The sequence below is a fragment of the Haliotis rubra genome, unplaced genomic scaffold, assembly GCF_003918875.1.
Source record: "Haliotis rubra isolate DU_JTF1 unplaced genomic scaffold, ASM391887v1 Scf840, whole genome shotgun sequence".
NCBI lineage: Eukaryota > Metazoa > Mollusca > Gastropoda > Lepetellida > Haliotidae > Haliotis > Haliotis rubra.
Window position 1 is genome coordinate 1 of NW_025767569.1, and position 23,121 is coordinate 23,121.

General features: G+C 45.8%; 1 protein-coding gene across 1 annotated transcript in view; it reads left to right on the plus strand.

Annotated features, from left to right (window-relative positions):
- Positions 1-385: 385 nt before the first annotated feature.
- The window catches only part of LOC124262493 (glycerophosphodiester phosphodiesterase domain-containing protein 5-like), a gene marked incomplete at its 5' end in the record, with an annotated part of 36,955 nt that continues 14,219 nt past the window's right edge, over positions 386-23,121 (plus strand). The window contains 3 exons of the mRNA XM_046696998.1: positions 386-621; positions 8,595-8,822; positions 17,804-17,946. Of these exons, the coding sequence (XP_046552954.1) occupies positions 386-621; positions 8,595-8,822; positions 17,804-17,946 (607 nt within the window). The remainder of the gene's footprint in view (positions 622-8,594; positions 8,823-17,803; positions 17,947-23,121) is intronic.

The following is a 23,121-nucleotide window of genomic DNA, read 5'->3' on the forward strand; positions in this document are numbered from 1 at the left end:
TCTCCAAGAAGCGTCCTGCATCCCCAGACATCCCGTCGTCGCAGCCAAAGACTAAGAGGGCTTCTACATCATCTCAACGCAGACTCCGTACCCCAGGGCAGCGTCTACCTCCAAGGGAAATCGACGAAGTCTACTACAGAACCTTCAGCCGAGATTGTTCCCGTCGCAGAACTGGGCCTGTATGATGATCAGCCGATCATCATACCTGATCTACGCCACAAGAAACGACCGGTGTCGGCAAACAGTGACGTCAGCGCAGATCTACACGCAGCCTGATGTACCAATGCTGATGTCTGACGATCTTCCTGAGGGTCCCGTCGCTACCAACGCAGAGAGGGCACCAACTACATCTTCACAGACCGTCCCAGACGACCTGGTTCTTCAGATTATGAAGACGATGGAAGACCGCTACGGACTGGAGAGACAACCAGCCCAGAGCCTGAGCCTTTGCGTGAGGCTCCAACGTGGACATCACCCCAGAGGGACCCCTGTCAACGTAGCGGCTGCCACCAAGTCATCGCTGGGGAAGCCACCTGCGCGAAGGACGTCACAGCCCACCTCTGCAAAGGACATCTAGATTGTCACCTACCTCGGACTCCGATGATCAACGCTCACGAAGAGGTTCGCGAAGGAAGATCCTCTCATCCCCGGACTCTGACTCGGACCCTCAGCCTTCGCGAAGGTCAAGTCGTCACTCCCCAGGACCGGACTCAGATGAAGCTTCGCGAAGGGCACCAGTTACAGGCTCCAAGTGATCTTCGTCTAGAAGGTCATCGAGGGATTCCCCAGAGCTTACCACAGTTCAACGCCAAAAAGTTCTCAACCCATAATATGGACCCATTTTTCAAGGCACAAGAAATCGACGATAACTTCAAAGTAATCAACGATGCAAAGAATAAGACCTGCACAAGATAGACGACCGCAAGCTGGTTCAGATCGAAACCATGACAAGGAGAATGTTCTTCGGCCTTAACAGATCAAGAACGATTAATGAGACTCTCATCACCAGATTTCAAAATTCTACATCAGAAGATGACAGAATGATATACTCGGCCCTCCTTATGCAGAAGATGGACCAGCCGTTTCTAACGGATCATCTTACATCAGTCTCCGCAGCGCTAACTCTGGCTCGTCGTCAAGGTCTCCTCGCTTCCTGTAGTTGGGGTGAACAGTTTACGTCTCCACTCTACACAGCCCCGTGGTCTACGCCATCTATCTTCGATGGAGGAATAGATAAAGTCTCTAAAGAAGTCACCAAGGATTCAAGGGAAGTCCTTATGATAAAGTCGATGGACACGCTAGCTAGCGTCATCAGGCAGACATCACAGAGATATTCAGGAAGATCAAAATTTACCGGCTTACAGAAAGCACGGGACAGGAAGATGGTCAGTTCAAGAGGAAAAAGATTCTTTTCGTCGCCCATATGGCAACTACAGAGGAGGATCTGGAAGAGGCAGGGCACCCAGAGGTTCCCGCAACTATAAACGATGAAAGACGGGATCGGAACGACGGGAGTCTTCCACCCCCAGCCATTCCAGTACAACCATCACAAGTGGGTGGACGCCTTCAACTGCACTGGGAGAACTGGGGAATTGTACAAGACCCATATGTCTCCAACATACTTCAACACGGATATCGAATCCAACTACAGGCCACGCCTCCGCTTACAGTCAACCCTCACAAGTTCGACTTCCAGGCGCAACAACTACCAAAGTTAAGAGAGGCTGTTACATCTCTCCTAACCAAGCAGGCCATAGAAGTACTGGATCAAGTAAACATCGAACCAGGCTTCTACTCCCCAGTTTTCCTAGTGCCCAAGAAAAACTCCAAGGAAAAGTTCAGACTCATTTACAACAGGAGCACGTTCAACAGAGATAATCTACGCAAACCGCCAACGTTTCGCATGATACATCTACCTCAACTACGGCACCTAATTCGTCCCATGGACTACATGGCCAGTATAGATCTGCAGGATGCTTATCTACATATCCTGATACATCCCGAATCCAGGAAATACCTACGGTTTACACTAGAAGGGCTGCATTATCAATGGAGAGTACTCCCATTTGGAATATCATCGGCCCCCTGGTTATTCACAAGAGTAACGAAACCTATCGTCACTTACCTACATCGTCTAGGGCTACGCAGTGCGTTCTACCTCGACGACGGGATTCAAGTAGATCAAGATCCACAGCGTCTCAAACTACAGTTAAACTTCATCATCAAGCTACTAACACAGCTAGGATGGTTAGTAAATCTACTCAAGTCGGACCTAGAACCTACGCAAGATCTGCAATTTCTAGGCATTCGATTTATCACGACACAGAACCGTATCGTCGTACCAGAGGACCGATGGCTCAAGATCCAACAGACCATCCCACAAGCCTTACTCTCTCCGCTACCACTACGACAATGGCAGAGTCTGTTGGGTCTCCTCACGTCAGCCCAAGACATGACAGTCAGAGGCAGACTACAGTTACGTCCGTTACAGGTCCTCATCAACGCTCATCTCGACGACCTACAACCATTCAGTCTACCGAAACACATCAGACCTCATCTACTATGGTGGACCAGGAGGTCGAATGTCTGCGAAGGCATCTATTTAACAGAGCCGGAATTCAAAACCCATCTCTATGTAGACGCGTCGCTCCAAGGTTGGGGAGCTCATCTCGCCAACCGGACGGCATCAGGGTTATGGAACCAGCAAGAGAGCAAGCTGCACATAAACATGCTAGAAATGAAAGCAGTAATCAACGCCCTACTACATTGGAGCACCATTCTACAGAATGCGCATCTGATGATTCACACCGACAACTCAACAGTGGCGTTTTATGTAAACAAACAAGGCTCAACGAGATCATTGAACCTATTGACTCTATGCTTTCAACTGTTCGATCTAATCGACGATCTCAACATACATGTCAGAGCATGCCACATTCCGGGAGCCAAGAATGTACTAGCAGACGCACTCTCTCGGCCACATCTACCGTCACCGACAGAATGGATGCTCCATACAGAAATCTTTGCACAGATTATCAAGGAAATAGGAGCTCCGCTAGTAGACCTATTCGCCACTCGCTTCAACAATCAGCTAACAACATTCGTATCACCAGTCCCGGATCCACAAGCGTGGGCAACGGACGCACTAAGCATATCCTGGGAAGGCCTCAACGCGTACGCGTTTCCGCCGCCAGCGCTAATTCCACAAGTGTTACAGAAAATCAGACAAACGCAGAGCCTCCAACTGATTTTGGTCGCGCCCTACTGGCCAGCGAGAACGTGGTTTCCCATTCTAATTCAAGAAATCGGACAACCAACACTAGAGCTACCAAAGCGCTCGAATCTACTAATACATCCTCACACCAAACAAGTGCACGGAAACCCAGAAGCATTCCAACTTCACGTATGGACTGTATTAAAGTGTGTCTAAACAAGAGAGGTTATTCAGCCAGAGCGGCGAAAGCAGTCACGCTTGCTTTACGCAATTCTACGCGCAACTTGTATGACGACAAGTGGCACAGTTTTGCTAAAAGGGATTCTGCTAAAAGGGATTTACAGCGAGAAATGCTACACATCCAAAAGTGGCTGACTATCTGTGTTACCTACGACAAACTAAACGTCTCGACATTGTCAACATATCTCGCAGCTCTAAGTTCTGTGATAACTATGAGAACGGGTGTCAAGTTAACCAAAACGCCAGAGTTACTGGCCTTACTACGTTCATTCCGATTGGAGGATCAGAAACAGAGATTTCGCGCTCCAGCATGGGATCTAAATATAGTGCTCCAACACCTCACAAGTGAGGCCTATGAACCACTGGAATCAACAACCTTTGAATTTCTGTCACAGAAAACATTGTTCCTGTTATCCTTAGCAACGGCAGCCAGGATGTCAGAAATTCACGCACTAGATTATAAGAGAATACGTTTTGACGACAATCAAAACATAGTGCATATGGGACTGCGATGGGACTTTATAGCCAAGAATCAATTGCCAGGTCAACCATACAGATTATTCCATGTCCCTGCACTCTCCTCAATTCTCGGGGGGCGGTGGGGTAGTCTAGTGGTTAAAGCGTTGGCTTGTCGCGCCGAAGACCCGGGTTCGAATCCCCACATGGGTACAATGAGTGAAGCCCATTTCTGGTGTCCCCCGCCGTGATATTGCTGGAATATTGCTAAAAGCGGCGTAAAACCAAACTCACTCAGTCAGTCAGTCCTCAATTCTCGGACCTCAAGATACGCTTGACCTATCTCTATGTCCAGTCAGAGCACTCAAAATCTATCTACAACGATCCAAAACGAGGCGACGACAACTCAAGCGGTTATTCATCCCTCTATCGACAGCGACTAAGTCCGAAGTCTCTCGTACCACCATATCGATATGGATCAGAACTGTCATACTTCGTGCCTACAAGGCTGCAGGACTCGACCCTCCAAGAGCATCTAATCCCCATGAAATCAGAGCACTGGCTTCCACACTCGCTCTACACGGAAATTGCTCGTTGAATACCATTATGGAGGGCTGCTTTTGGAAATCCGACATGGTGTTTGCTAACCACTATCTGAGAGATATCACCACCGAGGACGTCTCAGGTATTCACCATTTCGGTCCCATGGTCCTCGCACAGCAGTTGACAGTCCCTCGTAGATGATGAGACATAGTCTCACGAGATTATTATGTATATATCATACCAGTATCATCTAGCTTATAACTCTACGGAGTTTTGTGCTAATTATATACATATCTTAAGTCTACATTAGTCTTAAGCCCAGTACTGATGTGTACATTGGGTCGCTTCTCCACTTTGGAGTCGCTTTTTATACCATTATTACTATTATTATAGTATCTAAATATTGTAGTACCCCCATCTATGGCAGCTGGTAGAACTTATGTTTTATAGTAGCAGGAATTATCCTAATTCAGTGCCATTATGAAGTTCCCGTAGGGGGTTATTACATATATATTTAAATCACTAATTATTTAAGTCCAAAGTATTCTGTTTTCCCACCTCCGTTTCCGTAGGATTTTACAAGCAAAAGAGCATGAGTCAGGATAAGGAAAAATATGTAATTTTCTGAATAAAATTGATATTTTATACTTATCCTGGCTCATGAGGTAAGCCCTCCCATCCTCCCCACATAACACTTTGGATTTCCCAGAAGATTCAAGTGTTGGGCTCGCTAAAACAGGAGAGAGTGAAGCATGAGGGAAGAGGTGGCGCCTCCTTTCCCGCGCATTTGGAAGAGGGAGGCAACTCTTGGTGAGTACCAATTAGTGATTTTACATTGAAGGAGCTTCAATTAGGGAGATACAAGTGTTCCACTATGTTCGCAAGAAGAAGAAGACAAGCAAAAGAGCATGAGTCAGGATAAGTATAAAATATCAATTTTATTCAGAAAATGACATAATTTTTAGAGGTTAAGTATTTGATACATTAAACCTGCACATCTGCACCATGTAAAACCCAGGCCCCTCTGTATGGAGGTTTCAGTAAAGTGGAGTAATGGTTCAAACTGGAGGAAAGAGCATCTCAACAACTTCCAACATGCTACAGGTCTGTGATAACAGTGTAATCACTCTACACCATGGCGTGTTGAGTAACGCACCTGCAGCAAGGACAGCTGCAGCAAGGGTTTCTAAGATACATACCTTCCTGTTTGTAGATTTTACCCGAGAATACCCTGATGGCATATGACTTTGCTCTACCAGGATGGCGTGTACGGCGTGTTGAGTAACGCAGCTGCAGCAAGTTTTCTAAGATACATACCTTTCCTGTTTGTAGATTTTACCAGAGAATACCCTGATGGCATATGACTTTGCCTACCAGGATGGGTGTACGGCGTGCAGCAAGGGAGAGTGACGTGGCAGCTCAGGTGTGAGTGTAAGAAACATCCTCCGTCCGGAAACTGTTTTTCCCTACCAGGAAACAGTTCCTCACTATGTCTTTAAGAAGAGACTATGTTCCTTGACTTTTGTTTGAATCGTCCCTCACAATGTCCGTTACTGATGCTAGGCATGTGAGAATGGGGAGTCCCAGGTTTTGCTCAGGCCATGTGATGTACAGGGCTGGATTCTTCTTCAAAATATGACTTTGTCGTTCATTGTGGAGATGCTACAGCTTGTTCAGCTTCACCTGAGCTACTCTACATATGCATGACCCTGGATGTCAAATGGCACAATAGGGCGGTCGAGTTAACTTCATTAAATAGGATAGCAGAGAATGTTATTAATGTTGCATTCATACATGGATTCGTTACAGTCCGAATCGGAAACATCAAACGGAAGCTTCTCTTTTAAAGAAAGTTAGGACAAAGGTCCACCTGTCTCGACTATTCGGAAATGTTGACAAACAACTGACAATGGTGCACCCCTTCACAATAATAGACCCAACCAGTTGTGACACGGTCTGTAGTCAGACAGATTACACAGAGTTACCTCCCTTCCCTTGTAGGGAATCTCTAGTCAACGAAGGTTGACTAGTTGTTCTTGTCTGGTGCTAAATTTTTAATGAGTTGAATTACATCTGGTTATCTCAGTTATTACTCTATTCAAATCGGCCTAATTATGTATGTTTATGTATGGCGGTACGTAGCATTGGATTGTGAACATATAGGCATTTAGTTAAAACATAAAGACATTGTTGTTTTAATTTTCAATTGTAATCTGTCAATGACGTAAGTTTACCAAAACACGCAATTCATTAGTATTCGCACACTTGTGTAAGTTGTGGGTTGTGTTGCTCCTCATCTTGTAGACTAAAGCAGACACAGCGGGTATGTGTGCTGGAAGTGTCGGCTGGTTCTACCTGTGTATGAAGACTGGCTTGTGTGTGCGTGTATATATAGAATGTTGGGTTTTGTATAGTTACCTCTAGTGTATTACATTTTGGAAGTAGACATCAGATCTACCTGTGTTCAAGAAGACTGGTTGTGCTGGGTGTAGAATCTGCCTTTACAGTTACCTCTAGTGTATTACAAGCTGGAGGTGTTATCAGTTCAACCTGCATGTGTATGAAGATTGTGTTGTGCTGGGTGTAGAATCTGCCTTTACAGTTACCTCTAGTGTATTACAAGACATTGAGTTTTGTCTGTGACAGCTCTACCAGTTGTATGAAGACTGGTTGTGTAAGAAGAACGCTGGTGGAAATAGTAGAATATGCCTTATAGTTACCTCTAGTGTATTACGAAAGTTCAACAGGAAGTGTCATCAGTTGCTCTGGCACCTGTGTATGAAGACTGGTTGTGAAAAGTCTGGGAAAACAGTGTAGAATCTGCCTTTTTACAGTTACCTCTAGTGTATTACAAGCTGAAAGTGTCATCAGTCTCTACCTGTGTATGAAGACTGGTTGTGCTGGGTGTAGAATCTGCCTTACAGTTACCGCAAGTAGGGATTCATTGTTAGAATTGGCCAATCCATGCTGCTTTTGAAGAGACGCCCAAAACAATCAGCCTCAGTGTCATTATACTGTGATGTGTAGCTGCTCACAATATCGATCTCTGGATCTGGTACAGATTTGATGAGACTCAGACCACTGCACTAAAGCTGGAATATTGCTGTAACTTGTGTTGAACAACAAACAAACACACAATCACTGATGTCTTCTGTCTGTTTCAGTTTGGACTGTGTGCCCTTCATCCTCCATGACAAGAGTTTGAGAGGACAACAAATATTAAAGAAGTTTTCCCAGACCGGGTAAATGATGATCCGGCCGCTCTTTCAACATGTCAGATCTGAAAAGGCTGGATGCTGGCTCGTGGTTTTACAAGTGAGTATTTGCTGAACACTGAAAGCCACCTTCACTGTGTGACTTTGCTGTGAGGTGTGGTTACTCAACTGAAAATACCGGTGAAGATCTGGTTAGAATTGGTCTTCAGCAACCCATGCTTGTCGTGAAAAGACGCACTCATTGTTGGGATCTGGTGGTCAGACTTCGCTGACTTGGTTGGACACATGTCATCCCTCCCAATTGTGTCAATCAATGCTCATTCTGTTGATCACTGGACTGTCTGATCCAGACTCAATTATTTACAGACTTCTGCTACATAGCTGGAATATTGCTGTGTGCAACATTATATATCAAGTCGACCAACTCAACTGAATTACCTCCCTTCTTGTAATTTATGTAAAGATTGCAAATATGGACATAGTCCATGCCACCACTTCTCTGGATAAACAGTTTGGTGATTAAGAAGATTATGTACATGGTGAAATATCGAGATTCATTAAGAGTTGACAAAACTTTTGAAAATGGTCAGATTAATTAGTTGATAATTGGCCATTACGGAACTGTTTTGTTAAATACAGAGATACTGAAAGTCAAGCCTGTCTCCAGCAAGTTCATGCTTATGTATAACACACTGACACTCTGTGGACATTGTTATCTCGTAAAATCATTCAGATTATGACACTTGACAGTCTCCAGCAACCTCGTCAAAATGAACACCACCAAGCCAACAAATGTTTAGGTATTTATCGTCAACAAAGGCAGGTTTACAGATTAACGAGGTTAAGACAACTGAGGTTTCATTCTGTGCATGGAAACTGTTGAGCATGTGAATTAAGCACTGACAACAATTTTTACCTTTCTTCAGAATGACCCTTTCTGGACATCCGGGGACTTGACCGATGCTCAGCGGAGGCATGTAGCCAATCAGACGCTGCCTACACTGGAGGAGCTTTGCACGATTGGGCAGGAACTACAGCGACAGCGTGCTGATGTTCGACCTGTTGGCCGGGCCACATTCGCAGATCCCTGTTACAACCTGAGTGTCAACTACACCATACATGCCCTCACTCAGGCGGGATACCCGTTACAAAACGTAAGGATGGCAGTGTGTGGGTGAGTGAGTGAGAGACACACCCAAGTGACAGTTCAAGCAATATCAAATATTGAGCTTGAAAAAAGTGTGTGATTCTGTTCATAAGAGCTATGGTTTTGAAACTGTGACTGAAAAATATGGCATACCAGTCATCCCCACCTCTTTGACAACTTCCCCCAACGCACAGGAGCACAATGACACCAAAGATACCACCAGACAACTCCAGCACCCCAAACACACCACCAGACAACTCCAGCACCCCAAACACACCACCAGACAACTCCAGCACCCCAAACACACCACCAGACAACTCCAGCACCCCAAACACACCACCAGACAATTCCAGCACCCCAAACACACCACCAGACAACTCCAGCACCCTAAACACACCACCAGACAACTCCAGCACCCCAAACACACCACCAGACAACTCCAGCACCCCAAACACACCACCCAGACAACTCCAGCACCCCCAAACACACCACCAGACAACTCCAGCACACCAAACACACCACCAGACAACTCCAGCACACCAAACACACCACCAGACAACTCCAGCACCCCAAACACACCCACCAGACAACTCCAGCACACCAAACACACCACCAGACAACTCCAGCACCCCAAACACACCACCAGACAACTCCAGCACCCCAAACACACCACCAGACAACTCCAGCACACCAAACACACCACCAGACAACTCCAGCACCCCAAACACACACGCAGACAACTCCAGCACCCCAAACACACCACCAGACAACTCCAGCACACCAAACACACCACCAGACAACTCCAGCACCCCAAACACACCACCAGACAACTCCAGCACCCCAAACACACCACCAGACAACTCCAGCACCCCAAACACACCACCAGACAACTCCAGCACCCCAAAACACACCACCAGACAACTCCAGCACCCCCAAACACACTCCAGGCAACTCCAGCCTCTGAACACACAGACAACTCAGCACCCCAAACACACCACTCAGACAACTCCAGTCATCCCAGACAACGCCCTCTGACACTGCACCAGTCACTCCAGCACCAGACAACACCCCAACACCTCTCTGACACTGCAGTCACCCCAAAACATCCTCTGACACTGCAGTCACCCCAAACACCCTCTGACACTGCAGTCTAAACACCCTCTGACACTGCAGTCACCCCAAACACCTCCTCTGACACTGCAGTCACCCCAAACACCCTCTGACACTGCAGTCACCCCAAACACCCTCTGACACTGCACACTGCTCACCCCAAACACCCTCTGACACTGCAGTCACCCCAAACACCCTCTGACACTGCAGTCACCCCAAACACCCTCTGACACTGCAGTCACCCTAAACACCCCCTCTGACACTGCAGTCACCCCAAACACCCCCTCTGACACTGCAGTCGCCCCAAACACCCTCTGACACTGCAGTCACCCCAAACACCCTCTGACACTGCAGTCGCCCCAAACACCCTCTGACACTGCAGTCACCCCAAACACCCTCTGACACTGCAGTCACCCCAAACACCCTCTGACACTGCAGTCACCCCAAACACCCTCTGACACTGCAGTCACCCCAAACACCCTCTGACACTGCAGTCACCCCAAACACCCTCTGACACTGCAGTCACCCCAAACACCCTCTGACACTGCAGTCACCCTAAACACCCTAAACACCCTCTGACACTGCAGTCACCCTAAACACCCTCTGACACTGCAGTCACCCCAAACACCCTCTGACAATGCAGTCACCCCAAACACCCTCTGACACTGCAGTCACCCCAAACACCCTCTGACACTGCAGTCACCCCAAACACCCTCTGACACTGCAGTCACCCCAAACACCCTCTGACACTGCAGTCACCCCAAACACCCTCTGACACTGCAGTCACCCCAAACACCCTCTGACACTGCAGTCACCCCAAACACCCTCTGACAATGCAGTCAATTCAATAGTGTTTTATTCAGCAAGAGACGTAGGCCATCGGCCCATGACACAGCAGTTGTACAGCAGCCACAATACATATTGCCTACATTAACAGATTTTTTCTTAATTGCATAGCCAACTTTCTTATAAGATCACTTATCACTTGACATTAAAAGATTAAATTTAGCTAATGTTTGAAATACGTAGTATTTCCTAGCAATAAACTGTTCACGTAAATCGACATAAGCCTTGCATACTAACAAGAAGTGGTACTCATCTTCGACATTGTTCACAAGATCTTTTATTTCTTGGGACATTTGAATATCTACCCATCTCAGTTTTCAGTTGGTGAGAACTACATCTAAACTTAGCTAAAGCGACACGAAATTTTCGAATAGTTATATGCTTAATATAATGCTCTGGATATAAGTTTAACTTGTACATAGAATAATTATATGTTTTAGAACCTTGTGACAAAGATGTATGCCAAACTTGCTGATAAATACATTTACTATGACTTAGCTCTATCCATAAATTCTGATAAAAATGACTGAATATTATCAATACACTGGTGATCGCAAACAAAGCCAAATCCCATTTTAAATAGCACATTTTTCCTTATCCTGACTATGCTAATTATGCTTGTCTCCGCCATGCGAATGATAGTGGACACTTGAAATCTCTTGAAGTTCCTTCTAAAAGCGGACGTAAACTCACTCACCCACAAGTAGTCTCCCTTTCCTCCCTTTGGCGCCCTTTTGGTCACATGACCAGACATGTTTGTCACTCTCTCCTTCTTCGCCCTTGAGGACGGTTGTGAGAGCACCTGGGTCCCTATACGGCACATATCCTTGTATATTTGCGAAGTTCAACGCCAGTAAATTCCCTCTACATAGGATGGAACCCTTTCAGAAGGCTCCAGACGTTGATGATGACTACAAGATTATCACCGACTCCCGTCAGAGAACTTACAAGATTGAGGATAAGAAGTTAGCGCAGCTGGATACAATCACCAGACATACCTACTTCGGATTAGCCAGATCGAGGGCTATCAATGAAACACTGATCTCGAAGTTCAAGAATTCCTCGGCCGAAGATGACCGGATGATATACTCCGCTCTACTAATGCAGAAAAGGGACCATTAGTTTATGTCGGAGCATTGAGCATCCACATCAGCGGCCTGACTCTCCTGAGAAGACAAGGGTTATTGTCAGGATGCACTTGGAGTGAACGCTTCACCAAGTCCTTATACAGAGCCCCATGTGCAGCATCTTACATCTTTGGAGGAGGAGTTGAAGAAGTCGCCAGAGAAGTCTCTCACGACACAAGGGAGGTTATGATTATTAAATCCATCAACATCTTGGCTAATGTGATTCATAAGACATCCTAACGCTACTCCAACAAATCCAAGTTTGCAGGAGTTCAGAGACCCAGAGAACAGAAGTATTCCAGCATGAAAGGAGGAAGAGGCTCCTTTCTTCGCCCAACCGGAGCTCCTAGAGGTAACCCTGGAAGAGGCCGAGCACCTAGGGGTGCAAGAGGAATCAAGCGCGCTGAAGGCCAGGTTCGGAACGACTGGTGTCTTCCACCCCCAGCTGTTCCTGTACAACCTTCGACAGTGGGTGGACGTCTTCAACAGTACTGGGGAAAATTGGGGAATCTTACAAGACGACTATGAGTCCCAGATACTGCGCAGAGGGTACAAGATACAGTTGGAAGCCACCCTTCCGTTCACAAGCAACCCGATGGCCTTCAACTATGCAGCCGACCAGATAGAGAAACTGGACGACGCTATCAAGAGCCTACTTGACAAAGAGGGAGTAGAAGAGATAGATCAAGATCTCATCACGCCCGGGTTCTACTCCCCAATTTTCCTCGTACCGAAGAAGAATTACAAGGAGAAATTTCAGCTTATCTACAACATGAGGAAGTTCAACCGGGAGTATCTACGCAGACCAGCAGAATTCAAGATGATACATCTTCCTCAGCTCCGACTGCAACGAGACTTCACCATCAGGCTGCTCACCCAACTAGGATGGCTTGTAAATCTCCTCAAGTCGGAACTGGAGCCGAAAAAAGATGTGCAATTTCTAGGAATTCGACTCATCACACCAGTGAATTGCATAGTCGTTCCAGAGGATCGATGGGTCAAGATACAACAGATGATATCTCAAGCAATGCTCTCTCCATTGACACTTCATGCTTGGCAAAGCATGCTAGGTCTACTCACCTCAGCTCAAGACATGACTCACAGAGGGAGGCTACAGTTGCGCCCACTACAAGTATTTGTGAACGCCCACTTAGACAGCCTAGATCCGTTAATACTACCAGACAGCATGAAACCATATCTCCTATGGTGGACTTGGAAGTCGAATGTTTGCGGAGGAACCTTTTTGACAGAGCCGGTTTGCAATACTCATCTTTACGTGGATGCCTCCCTACAAGGATGGGGTGCGCACTTCAACAACGAAGTGGCAGCAGGGAAGTAGTCGAGTCAGGATCAGATGTCACACATCAATCTGTTTGAGATGAAAGCAATAATCAACGCCTTTCAACACTGGTCCAGCGCACTCAAGAACGCACGACTCATGGTACACACGGACAACTCCACAGTGGCGTTTTACATCAACAAACAAGGGTCAACGAGATCAACAATTCTGCTACAACTCAGCTTTCTCCTGTTCAGCATAGTCAACAACCTGAACATCTACAGGAAGGCATGTCACATTCCGAGAGCAAAGAATGTCATAGCAGATGCCCCGACGGAATGGATGCTGCATCCAGAAGCATTCCAGTTCTTCATCATACAGACTATAGGATCCCTTAAAAAAATAGACCTGTTTGCAACAAAGTTCAACAAACAGCTACCAACATTTGTCTCACCGATTCCAGATCCTCAGGCATGGGCAACAGACGCTCTAAGCATCTCATGGGAAGGACTAAACGTTTACACGTTTCCACCTCCTGCACTGCTACCACAAGTACTACAGAAAATCAAGCAGAGGACTACGTTGCAACTGATTTTGGCCATGTCCTATTGGCCAGCGAGGGTATGGTTTCTCCTCCTCATACAAGAACTCTGAAGTCCAACCCTGAAACTACCAGAGTGGTCGAACCTACTCGTCCATCCAAACACCAAGCAAGCTCACGGGAACCCAACACTGTTCCAGTTACACGCGTGGAGCATATTAAAGCTTGCCTGATGACCAGAGGGTACTCCGCCAGAGCAGCGAAAGCAGTTACACTAGCTCTACGCAGATCAACTCGCAACTTGTACGACGACAAGTGGCAGAGATTTGAAAAGTATGCAAAGAGGAAAGGCTTTACAGCAGTGAAAGCAACACATCCTCAAAAGGCGGAATACCTATGTCATCTACAACAGACGAGACACTTAAAAGGTTCAACACTCTCAACTTACTTGGCTGCCCTCAGTACAGTTATTACCATGAAAACGGGTATCAAGCTGACCAAAGTACCTGAGATTCTGGCACTACTATGTTCGTTCAAGGTGGAAGACCAACAAAAAGAAATTTAAGGCTCCTGCCTTGGATTTCAACATATTTCTACAACATCTGACCAGTGATGCCTCTAGGACGGACATCCTTTGAACTACTAACTCAGAGAATGCTGTTCCTGATCGCCCTAGCAACAGCTGCACGGACGTCAGAAATACATGCTCTGGACTTTGAATGAACATGATTTGAATCAAGACATCGTGACATCGTACATCTTGCCTCCAACCCACATGAAGGCAGAGCCCTGACATCAACACTTGCTCTGTATGGAAACTGCTCGATTACAACAATAATGGAGGGCTGCTTTTGGAGATCGAACACGGTGTTTGGCACTGAAGACGTCTCAGGCATTCACCAGTTTGGGTCACTTGTTGTAGCACAACAACTAATGGTTCCACAAAGGCGCTGAGAAAATCTCACCCCTTTTATCACGTGACTTGTGAAAACCAACGCTCTGGAGAGCAATGGCTATAAGTCTACGCACATGTCTAGGACAGACTAGCATGACTGCTAGACCCTGTACTTGTATAGGACATACTTGTACATGAAGAAGGGTCGCATCTCCAGTTGATGTGTGCATCAAGAGATGGAGTTGCAACAGATAACTAATGGAATAGTAGTATATCTAAAATCCACACGAAAATGTCAGGAGAAGTTTCGGAAGAAATCTGACAAGTTGTGGTTCCCCCCAGACTCATCAGAGAGAAGTTGAAAGAACAGAATCTTCAACAGTGCTGTCATAAGTTCCCATGGGGGGTAATACCGGACGTAAATCAACAGCTAGTGAATCCAGAACGTGGCCTGACCCACCACCATTTCGGAAGGATTCTGCAAGCATAATTAGCATGAGTCAGGATAAGGAGAAATATGTAATTTTCAGACTAAAATTGATATTTTATACTTATCCTGACTCATGAGGTTAGCTACCTACCTCCCCTCTTATGGCACTCTGGATTTCCCTGTAAATCCGGGTGTCAGGCATACATACGGAGAGAGTGACAAAACATGTTTGGTCATGTGACCAAAAAGGGCGCCAAAAGGGAGGAAAGGGAGACTACTCATGGGTGAGTGAATTTATGTCCGCTTTTTAAGAAGGGAACTTCAAGGGATTTCAAGTGTTTCACTATCATTCGCAAGACGATGTTAAGCTTAATTAGCATGAGTCAGGATAAGTATAAAATATCAATTTTAGTCAGAAAACTACATATTTCTCAGTTTTGAAGCCCAATTACATTTACCATGCCTCATATCTAATATTACCATGTTATAACATTTCTTGGGCAAGCGTGAGTTTGGCATGGATAGCAGTTTATACCAATATTTTATACAACACTTATAGGCAAAGATATATACCGGGTATCTCCCACACTTGCCACGAACAACATCGTTGAAGTTGACGTTTTCACACCAAGAAAATATTTACATGCTTGAACATGAACTCCTTCAATAACACTGCTCATCTTACATTCAAAATCAAAGTCTAGTCCCCATATTTCAGAACCATTCAAGAAAATTGACATCTCTTCACTATCAAAAACCTTAAAGAAAACATTATATGGTAATGGTCTAAGCTTTGACAAATAATGCTTTTCCAGATTGCAATAATGAACTAATAAACTGCTTATTCCAAGTTAGATTCCTAGAAAATACCACACCTAAATATCTATAAGATGAGACACATTCGATAACATTGCCATCAAAATACCATTTTTCGCCCCTCGAAAGAACTCTGCCGTTTTCAAAGATAACCACTTTAGGTTTATCTAAATTTACAGTTAAATTATACTGGTGACAATACACGCAAGACATCAGAGATAACCTAGGTACAAGTCACCAGAATTCGGACAACATTATCTGAGATGTCTGAAGGTGTGAGTTACAGTGTGTGAGTTACAGTTGTGTGAGTTAGTTGTGTGAGTTACAGTGTGTGTTACAGTTGTGTGAGTTACAGTGTGTGTTACAGTGTGTGTTACAGTTGTGTGAGTTAGTTGTGTGAGTTACAGTTGTGTGAGTTACAGTGTGTGTTACAGTTGTGTGAGTTAGTTGTGTGAGTTACAGTGTGTTACAGTTGTGTGAGTTACAGTGTGTGTTACAGTTGTGTGAGTTAGTTGTGTGAGTTACAGTTGTGTGAGTTACAGAGTGTGTTACAGTTGTGTGAGTTACAGTGTGTGTTACAGTTGTGTGAGTTACAGTGTGTTACAGTTGTGTGAGTTAGTTGTGTGAGTTACAGTTGTGTGTGTTACAGTTGTGTGAGTTACAGTGTGTGTTACAGTTGTGTGAGTTACAGTGTGTGTTACAGTTGTGTGAGTTACAGTGTGTTACAGTTGTGTGAGTTAGTTGTGTGAGTACAGTGTGTGTTACAGTTGTGTGAGTTACAGTGTGTGTTACAGTGTGTGTTACAGTTGTGTGAGTTAGTTGTGTGAGTTACAGTTGTGTGAGTTACAGTTGTGTGAGTTACAGTGTGTTTTACAGTTGTGTGAGTTAGTTGTGTGAGTTACAGTGTGTGTTACAGTTGTGTGAGTTACAGTGTGTGTTACAGTTGTGTGAGTTACAGTTGTGTGAGTTAGTTGTGTGAGTTACAGTTGTGTGAGTTACAGTGTGTGTTACAGTTGTGTGAGTTACAGTTGTGTGAGTTACAGTGTGTGTTACAGTTGTGTGAGTTAGTTGTGTGAGTTACAGTGTGTGTTACAGTTGTGTGAGTTACAGTGTGTGTTACAGTTGTGTGAGTTACAGTGTGTGTTACAGTTGTGTGAGTTACACTGTGTGTTACAGTTGTGTGAGTTACAGTGTGTGTGTTACAGTTGTGTGAGTTAGTTGTGTGAGTTACAGTTGTGTGAGTTAGTTGTGTGAGTTACAGTGTGTGTTACAGTTGTGTGAGTTACAGTGTGTGTTACAGTTCTGTGAGTTAGTTGTGTGAGCTACAGTTGTGTGAGTTACAGTTGTGTGAGTTACAGTTGTGTGAGTTACAGTGTGTGTTACAGTTGTGTGAGTTAGTTGTGTGAGTTACAGTGTGTGTTACAGTTGTGTGAGTTACAGTGTGTGTTACAGGTTGTGTGAGTTAGTTGTGTGAGTTACAGTGTGTGTTACAGTTGTGTGAGTTACAGTGTGTGTTACAGTTGTGTGAGTTACAGTGTGTTACAGTTGTGTGAGTTAGTTGTGTGAGTTACAGTGTGTGTTACAGTTGTGTGAGTTACAGTTGTGTGAGTTACAGTGTGTGTTACAGTTGTGTGAGTTACAGTGTGTGAGTTAGTTGTGTGAATTACAGTGTGTGTTACAGTTGTGTGAGTTACAGTGTGTGTTACAGTTGTGTGAGTTAGTTGTGTGAGTTACAGTGTGTGTTACAGTTGTGTGAGTTACAGTTGTGTGAGTTACAGTGTGTGTTACAGTTGTGTGAGTTAGTTGTTTGAGTTACAGTGTGAGTTACAGTTGTGGGAGTTACAGTGTGTGTTACAGTTGTGTGAGTTAGTTGTGTGAGTTACAGTGTGTGTTACAGTTGTGTGAGCTACAGTTGTGTGAGTTACAGTTGCTCCCTTGCTGCAGGTGTTGTGGCTGCAGTTCCAGAACAGCCGTCCCACCGGCGTCACCTTCAGTGGAGATCGCTACATCCCCGTCGACGATCTCAGGAAGGACAACATGTCCGTTGTCAACGTCCAGTACACAGAGCTGACCGACAGCCAGATAGAGTGAGTGACGTTCATTACGATTATCTGTGGACAAAATACAGTTACATTTTGATATCACATGCGGAGTGAGTGAGTGAGTGTGTATGGGTTTATACCGCCCTTTAGCAATATTCCAGCAATATCACGGTGGGGGACACCAGTAGTGGGCTTCAAACATTGTACCATCGAACTGGTCTTTGGTGTGAAGAGTAAAATATATACCGTAACAAATGGGTTATCCCACCGCCCCCACTCTTGGAATGAAGACTTCGACTGAACCAGTTTGTTTAGTTGTGTAGCGACGGTTAGACAGTATGACAATGGACCAGCTAGGCCCTCCTCAATCAGTATCACAATATCAGAATTGTAGAATATGTTTTATTGATTCCTTTAGAAAAATATACAAATGTCATCGTAAATAACATCAAGTCTGATGAAGATCTGGGGTAGAGTAGGTCTTCAGCAACCCATGCTTGCCACAATAGGTGACTATGCTTGTTGTAAGAGGCGACTAACGGGATCGGGTGATCAGGCTCGCTGACTTGGTTGACACGTCATCGGTTCCCAATTGCGCAGATCGATGCTAATGCTGTTGATGACTGGATTGTCTGGTCCAGTAGTAGAGGGAATGATAGTCCGAGATCAAGTCCAACAAAAGCCTCTGCAAAGCCTTAATTCCCAAATAAGGCTTTGGTCGGACCCTTAGCTCTTGCTGCCATTACCCCTACTAGTAAAATGTCCCCGGCAGCCACAATTCCCCAAGGGAGAAATAGAAATGTATTGCGCTTCCTCCCAAGGGGAATTGTGTCTCTCACCGTGAGAGAACCTCACATCACACATTCGTGACGGCGGGATACGAACCCACATGTACAGCTTGCGCAGACTATACATAATGGGGTCGCACCACTCAACCGACTGAGCTACCGCGGACTTAGCTGAAGTAGGTCAATTTAACGGGTGCACCCACACATCACGTGCCACTGACAGGATCAATAGTCCTCTGTCTGGCCCATCAAGTAGTACAAGGTAGGTTCGTCTGATTTTATTTTCATTTTATCTATGTCCACGTGCCGCTATGTCACGTTGACCTCAATGAAACAGTTTAATGTGAATCGCCTATGATCTCTTTGGTGTTCGTAATAAAGGCTTGCCGGGCTTTTTGTATCCCCTGTTCTATGTACTTTTTTTTCTCGTCCTCGCTTATAGTAGACTTACGAGACTTGGATCGAATCTCTTGTTTCATTTTGTCATATTTTGTGAGTTCAGAGAGGATCAAACGAAACTCCTCCTCTGAGATTTTGTTGTCAGTGAGTGCCGCTGAAATACGGTCGCTTACCGTGTTCAGCTTTGCTTCAGCTAGAATTCTAATTTCATCGTGTTTCAACGCCTTTACGATGCAGTCTGCGTGATGCAAACTTAAGCACCAACCCTAACACCCTGTCACCCCAGCTGTTATTTCAAGGCCTAGCACTATAGGTAAGCGCCACGATGGTAGCTAATAACCCAACACCTGCAGCCCCTAGTCCCATGCTGGTTGCCATAAGGGTAGTATCAGTCCCGTCCACGGCATTGAAAGCTCTATGGTACTTCTTATATAGTGCTTTCCGCTTGTCGCGGTCTTGTTCTAATTGACGTTTTACATCACATAACTGTCTCAAGCGGAACCCGTCTACGGTTTCCAGGGTCTTCGCTACTTCATCTATGCCTGGGTACAGCCCCATCCTATAATATATATTACAAAAGATATTTTAATTGGGTTTCAGTTAACAGTCGATCAACTAACTTGAAACTTATAAGGTATAAATCACTGTTTGGGAAAATAGTTCGAAGTGAATAGGTAACTCTGCATCCACACGAACCCCATAGAAGGGGGTTTATTGAGTAGGTTATAGAACCTGTTGAGGGGGTCCGTTAGTATGATGATACGGTAACGTCGGTTATTGTTCTGGGTACTCAGTGTACTGTCACCCGTGTAAAAGTTGTTGTTCTTTACTAACAGAAAGTACACGGATATGGAATTCTATGATGAGTGTGGAACCTGGGGTCATACCGGAATATGCAATACTACGAGCCGAATGAGGTATACTCTAACTCACCCCCTTGGTATGCATTTAACATACCGGACTGAGTTAGCCCAACACTTGTATGACGGCCCGGAACGAAACACGAGGGTATGATACCTCTATTTTTAATTTCAGAGATATAATTACTTTCCTTAAATGAGATATAAGGTGAGGGGAAGGTTAAGTTGATTATCCATTTGGGTTCTTTAAAATCTGATAACGACACCCGCCTATACACGTTGTCTTTGAAGTGCAGGATGTATAAGGTGTCTTCCTCACCAGGCTGATCGAATCCCTCCGTGTCCCCTAGATCGTTAAGCGTAGCGTTGGGGTGAAGCCAAGACATTGCTATAATACTATTACGATATAATTTCCAACTGGTTTTCTGATAATGGTTCAGGGGTGCACTTCACCCCCATGAAGTGTATGTTGTCGGGTAGGAATATCTTGGTTAGTGATATAGTGTCTTCCACGACCACGGTGACACCCTGCAGACTGGTTTTGGAGTCGACACCCACCCGCACGTAAACGTTGCAAACGTGATACTGTTGTTGTTTCCCCCACCGTAGTTTGACCCCCTTCACGATTTCAACATCATCCTGCGAAGGTTCCCCTAGGTAGACTTGGATGACCAGTGTTGAGTTCGCCGGTAGACTCTCCAGGATGGTGACCACGCCTTCGAATTCAGACACCAACTGCAATACCACGTTTTGCATGCCCGCTTTACTCGATAGCATGAGGGCTGCCATACTGGCGAGTGGGCTGATGACTACGCTACGTCTCTGAGTCGGAACGTAGGCCACGAGCAGGGTTCCGTTGTTCACGACTTTGTTTAGGTGGTTGTCTTTGTTATCCGTGAACACGTAAGGGGAGCCGAGCCTAATATTGAGAAACCAGTCGACTTTATCGGGTAATAACACCCACTTATCATCATCGGTGAAGACGAGCGTATATGGCTTGTTTCGGGCGACGGTAGTGCTCTCAACATCTTCTAAGTCGAACAGTTTGCCTCCGAACGATGGGTATATCATCCATTTATCATCACCGGTGCGGACTAGGGTGTACCATGTGTTGACAACCGCTCTTGAAGTATCTACTATTTCACTTAGGTTGCTAGTACCACCATTGGAGGGGACTTCAACGCGTTTGTAAATGCTGTTTTTAAGTTGCAAGGCGTACAATTTACCATCTACTCCGGGGTCGTCGAATCCGCGTGTGTCCCCGAGGTCGGAGATCCCCACATTGATGCATTTTTTCAACTTCATTCCGGGACCTTGTGCGCTGGTCATTTTATGTGCAGGGTTATGCTGAGGTATCCTATATTCACGAGATTATGATTTATATCTAACACCGATATTATCAGCTCAGGGATGTTGCCCTGGGTTAACCTCTTATACTGCCGAGGTGAAAACGACTCGGTTCTACCGTCGTTGTATTTCTCCGTTTTCACCGGTACGGCTCTCAGTATAGTGGAAGGGTGACCCCCTTGAATGTTGTCCGTTGTGCTAACCTGGCTGAGATGAATGCACAGCTCACGATACGGTACTAGGTCGGGTAACTTAGTGCCTGTGGCGGTAGTCTCGTCAGGCTGCATACCGAGTGTCCTCGCCAATGGTCGGCCGAGCCTCAAGGAGTTTCTTCCGTTGTTAAATAACACCACTGTACCGTTTGAGTCGTTCATCTTGAGTTCGGCTCCCAATGGTTTGAAGACCTCGTCGTTTAGAGAGCACACACTGTAGTAACCGTCAGTTATCTGATTGCAGACGCCATCTATGAACAGTTTATTGTTGCTAGCGTTGATGTTAGCCCATCGCGGTAGGTAGGTGATATCACACAGTGCGACTTAGAGTTGACCCGACGTGTTATCGATCGCATGCGTCAGCTGAACGGCCTCACCGCTCGTTATTCCTGGAAGTGTTATGTACATGTTAGAGTATATATGCTCATTATATAATAGTTTTAAAATGTACAAGCCGGGAGTGTTTTATCCTAAACAGGACGTAGATTTCCCCCACATGAAGATCGTGGTTGCTCATGGGTTGTATTTCAACACCCAGTTCATAGATGTGTTCCACAAGTATAAATTTCGGTGACTAACGCTAAGGTAGTTCACGCTTGGCTCAACAGACCGATGCAGTTCTGGCAGAATCAACTCAACTTCGCCGCGGTGGTGCGCTACAACGGGTGTGGTGTGACATTAACCGACACCGGCGTGGACCGCTGAGTCAGTCTGTGTTCACGTTTCACGGTACTACCAGGTCAGGCGTATCCTCAAAGAGATCAGCGCCGCGCCCACAGGAAAAGGCGTGGAATGCAGTAAACAACCAGTACGATAGACGGGCCTACGAACGTATTTGCAACAAATTCGAACTAAACACGAAGACGGATTGGCGTTTGCCGGGACCGAACCACGGGTTGGGTATCCCCATCGTTCACAACATGCCCCTCGTGGAAGCCAGCGAGAAGTTGAAAGAATGGGATTACAAGTCGTATCATCACCTCACAACGAACTAGTGGGATGACCGTTACATGGCATTCGACGACAGCAAGGATTACCGAGTCTGGAGGTTCGAGCAGGGGGCAGCGGATGACTGGAAAAAGTTCATGCTGGACACATCGAAAGGGTTTACTCGTGCCGGGGTAATCAGATTAAACGACTCGATTCGAACGTACGTGTGGGCGCTGTTGAGTGCGCAGACGCAAACGCGTTCCAATATCCTAGGCAAGGGGACTGCTTACGACGCTCAGAAACAGTTCGTTGTCAACGTTGAGGATGCTATCAATGCTCCAGTTGATCTCCCGAGTGCCATCAAACGCTACCAAGACATGTGGGAATACGCCAGGTCGAAAGTCGACTACGTGTTCGACGTGGGACTGTACATGGCTCCGAGCGATATGCAACTGAGAGTAAAAAAAGTGGTGGGCTACAACAACGAAATAGTCATAGCCACGGCGGGTCAAAAGTTGGGCGTCAACCTCGATGTCAACGTCCCCCACGTCCCACCACCCACGACTGGTGAAACGGGTATAGTGGCGCCACCCCCGGAGCCTAGGATTCAACCAACACCCCCTGTGGGGTCACCCCCACAGCCTGAACACGTTCAGGCGTCCAATCAGCAACACATCGACCGTA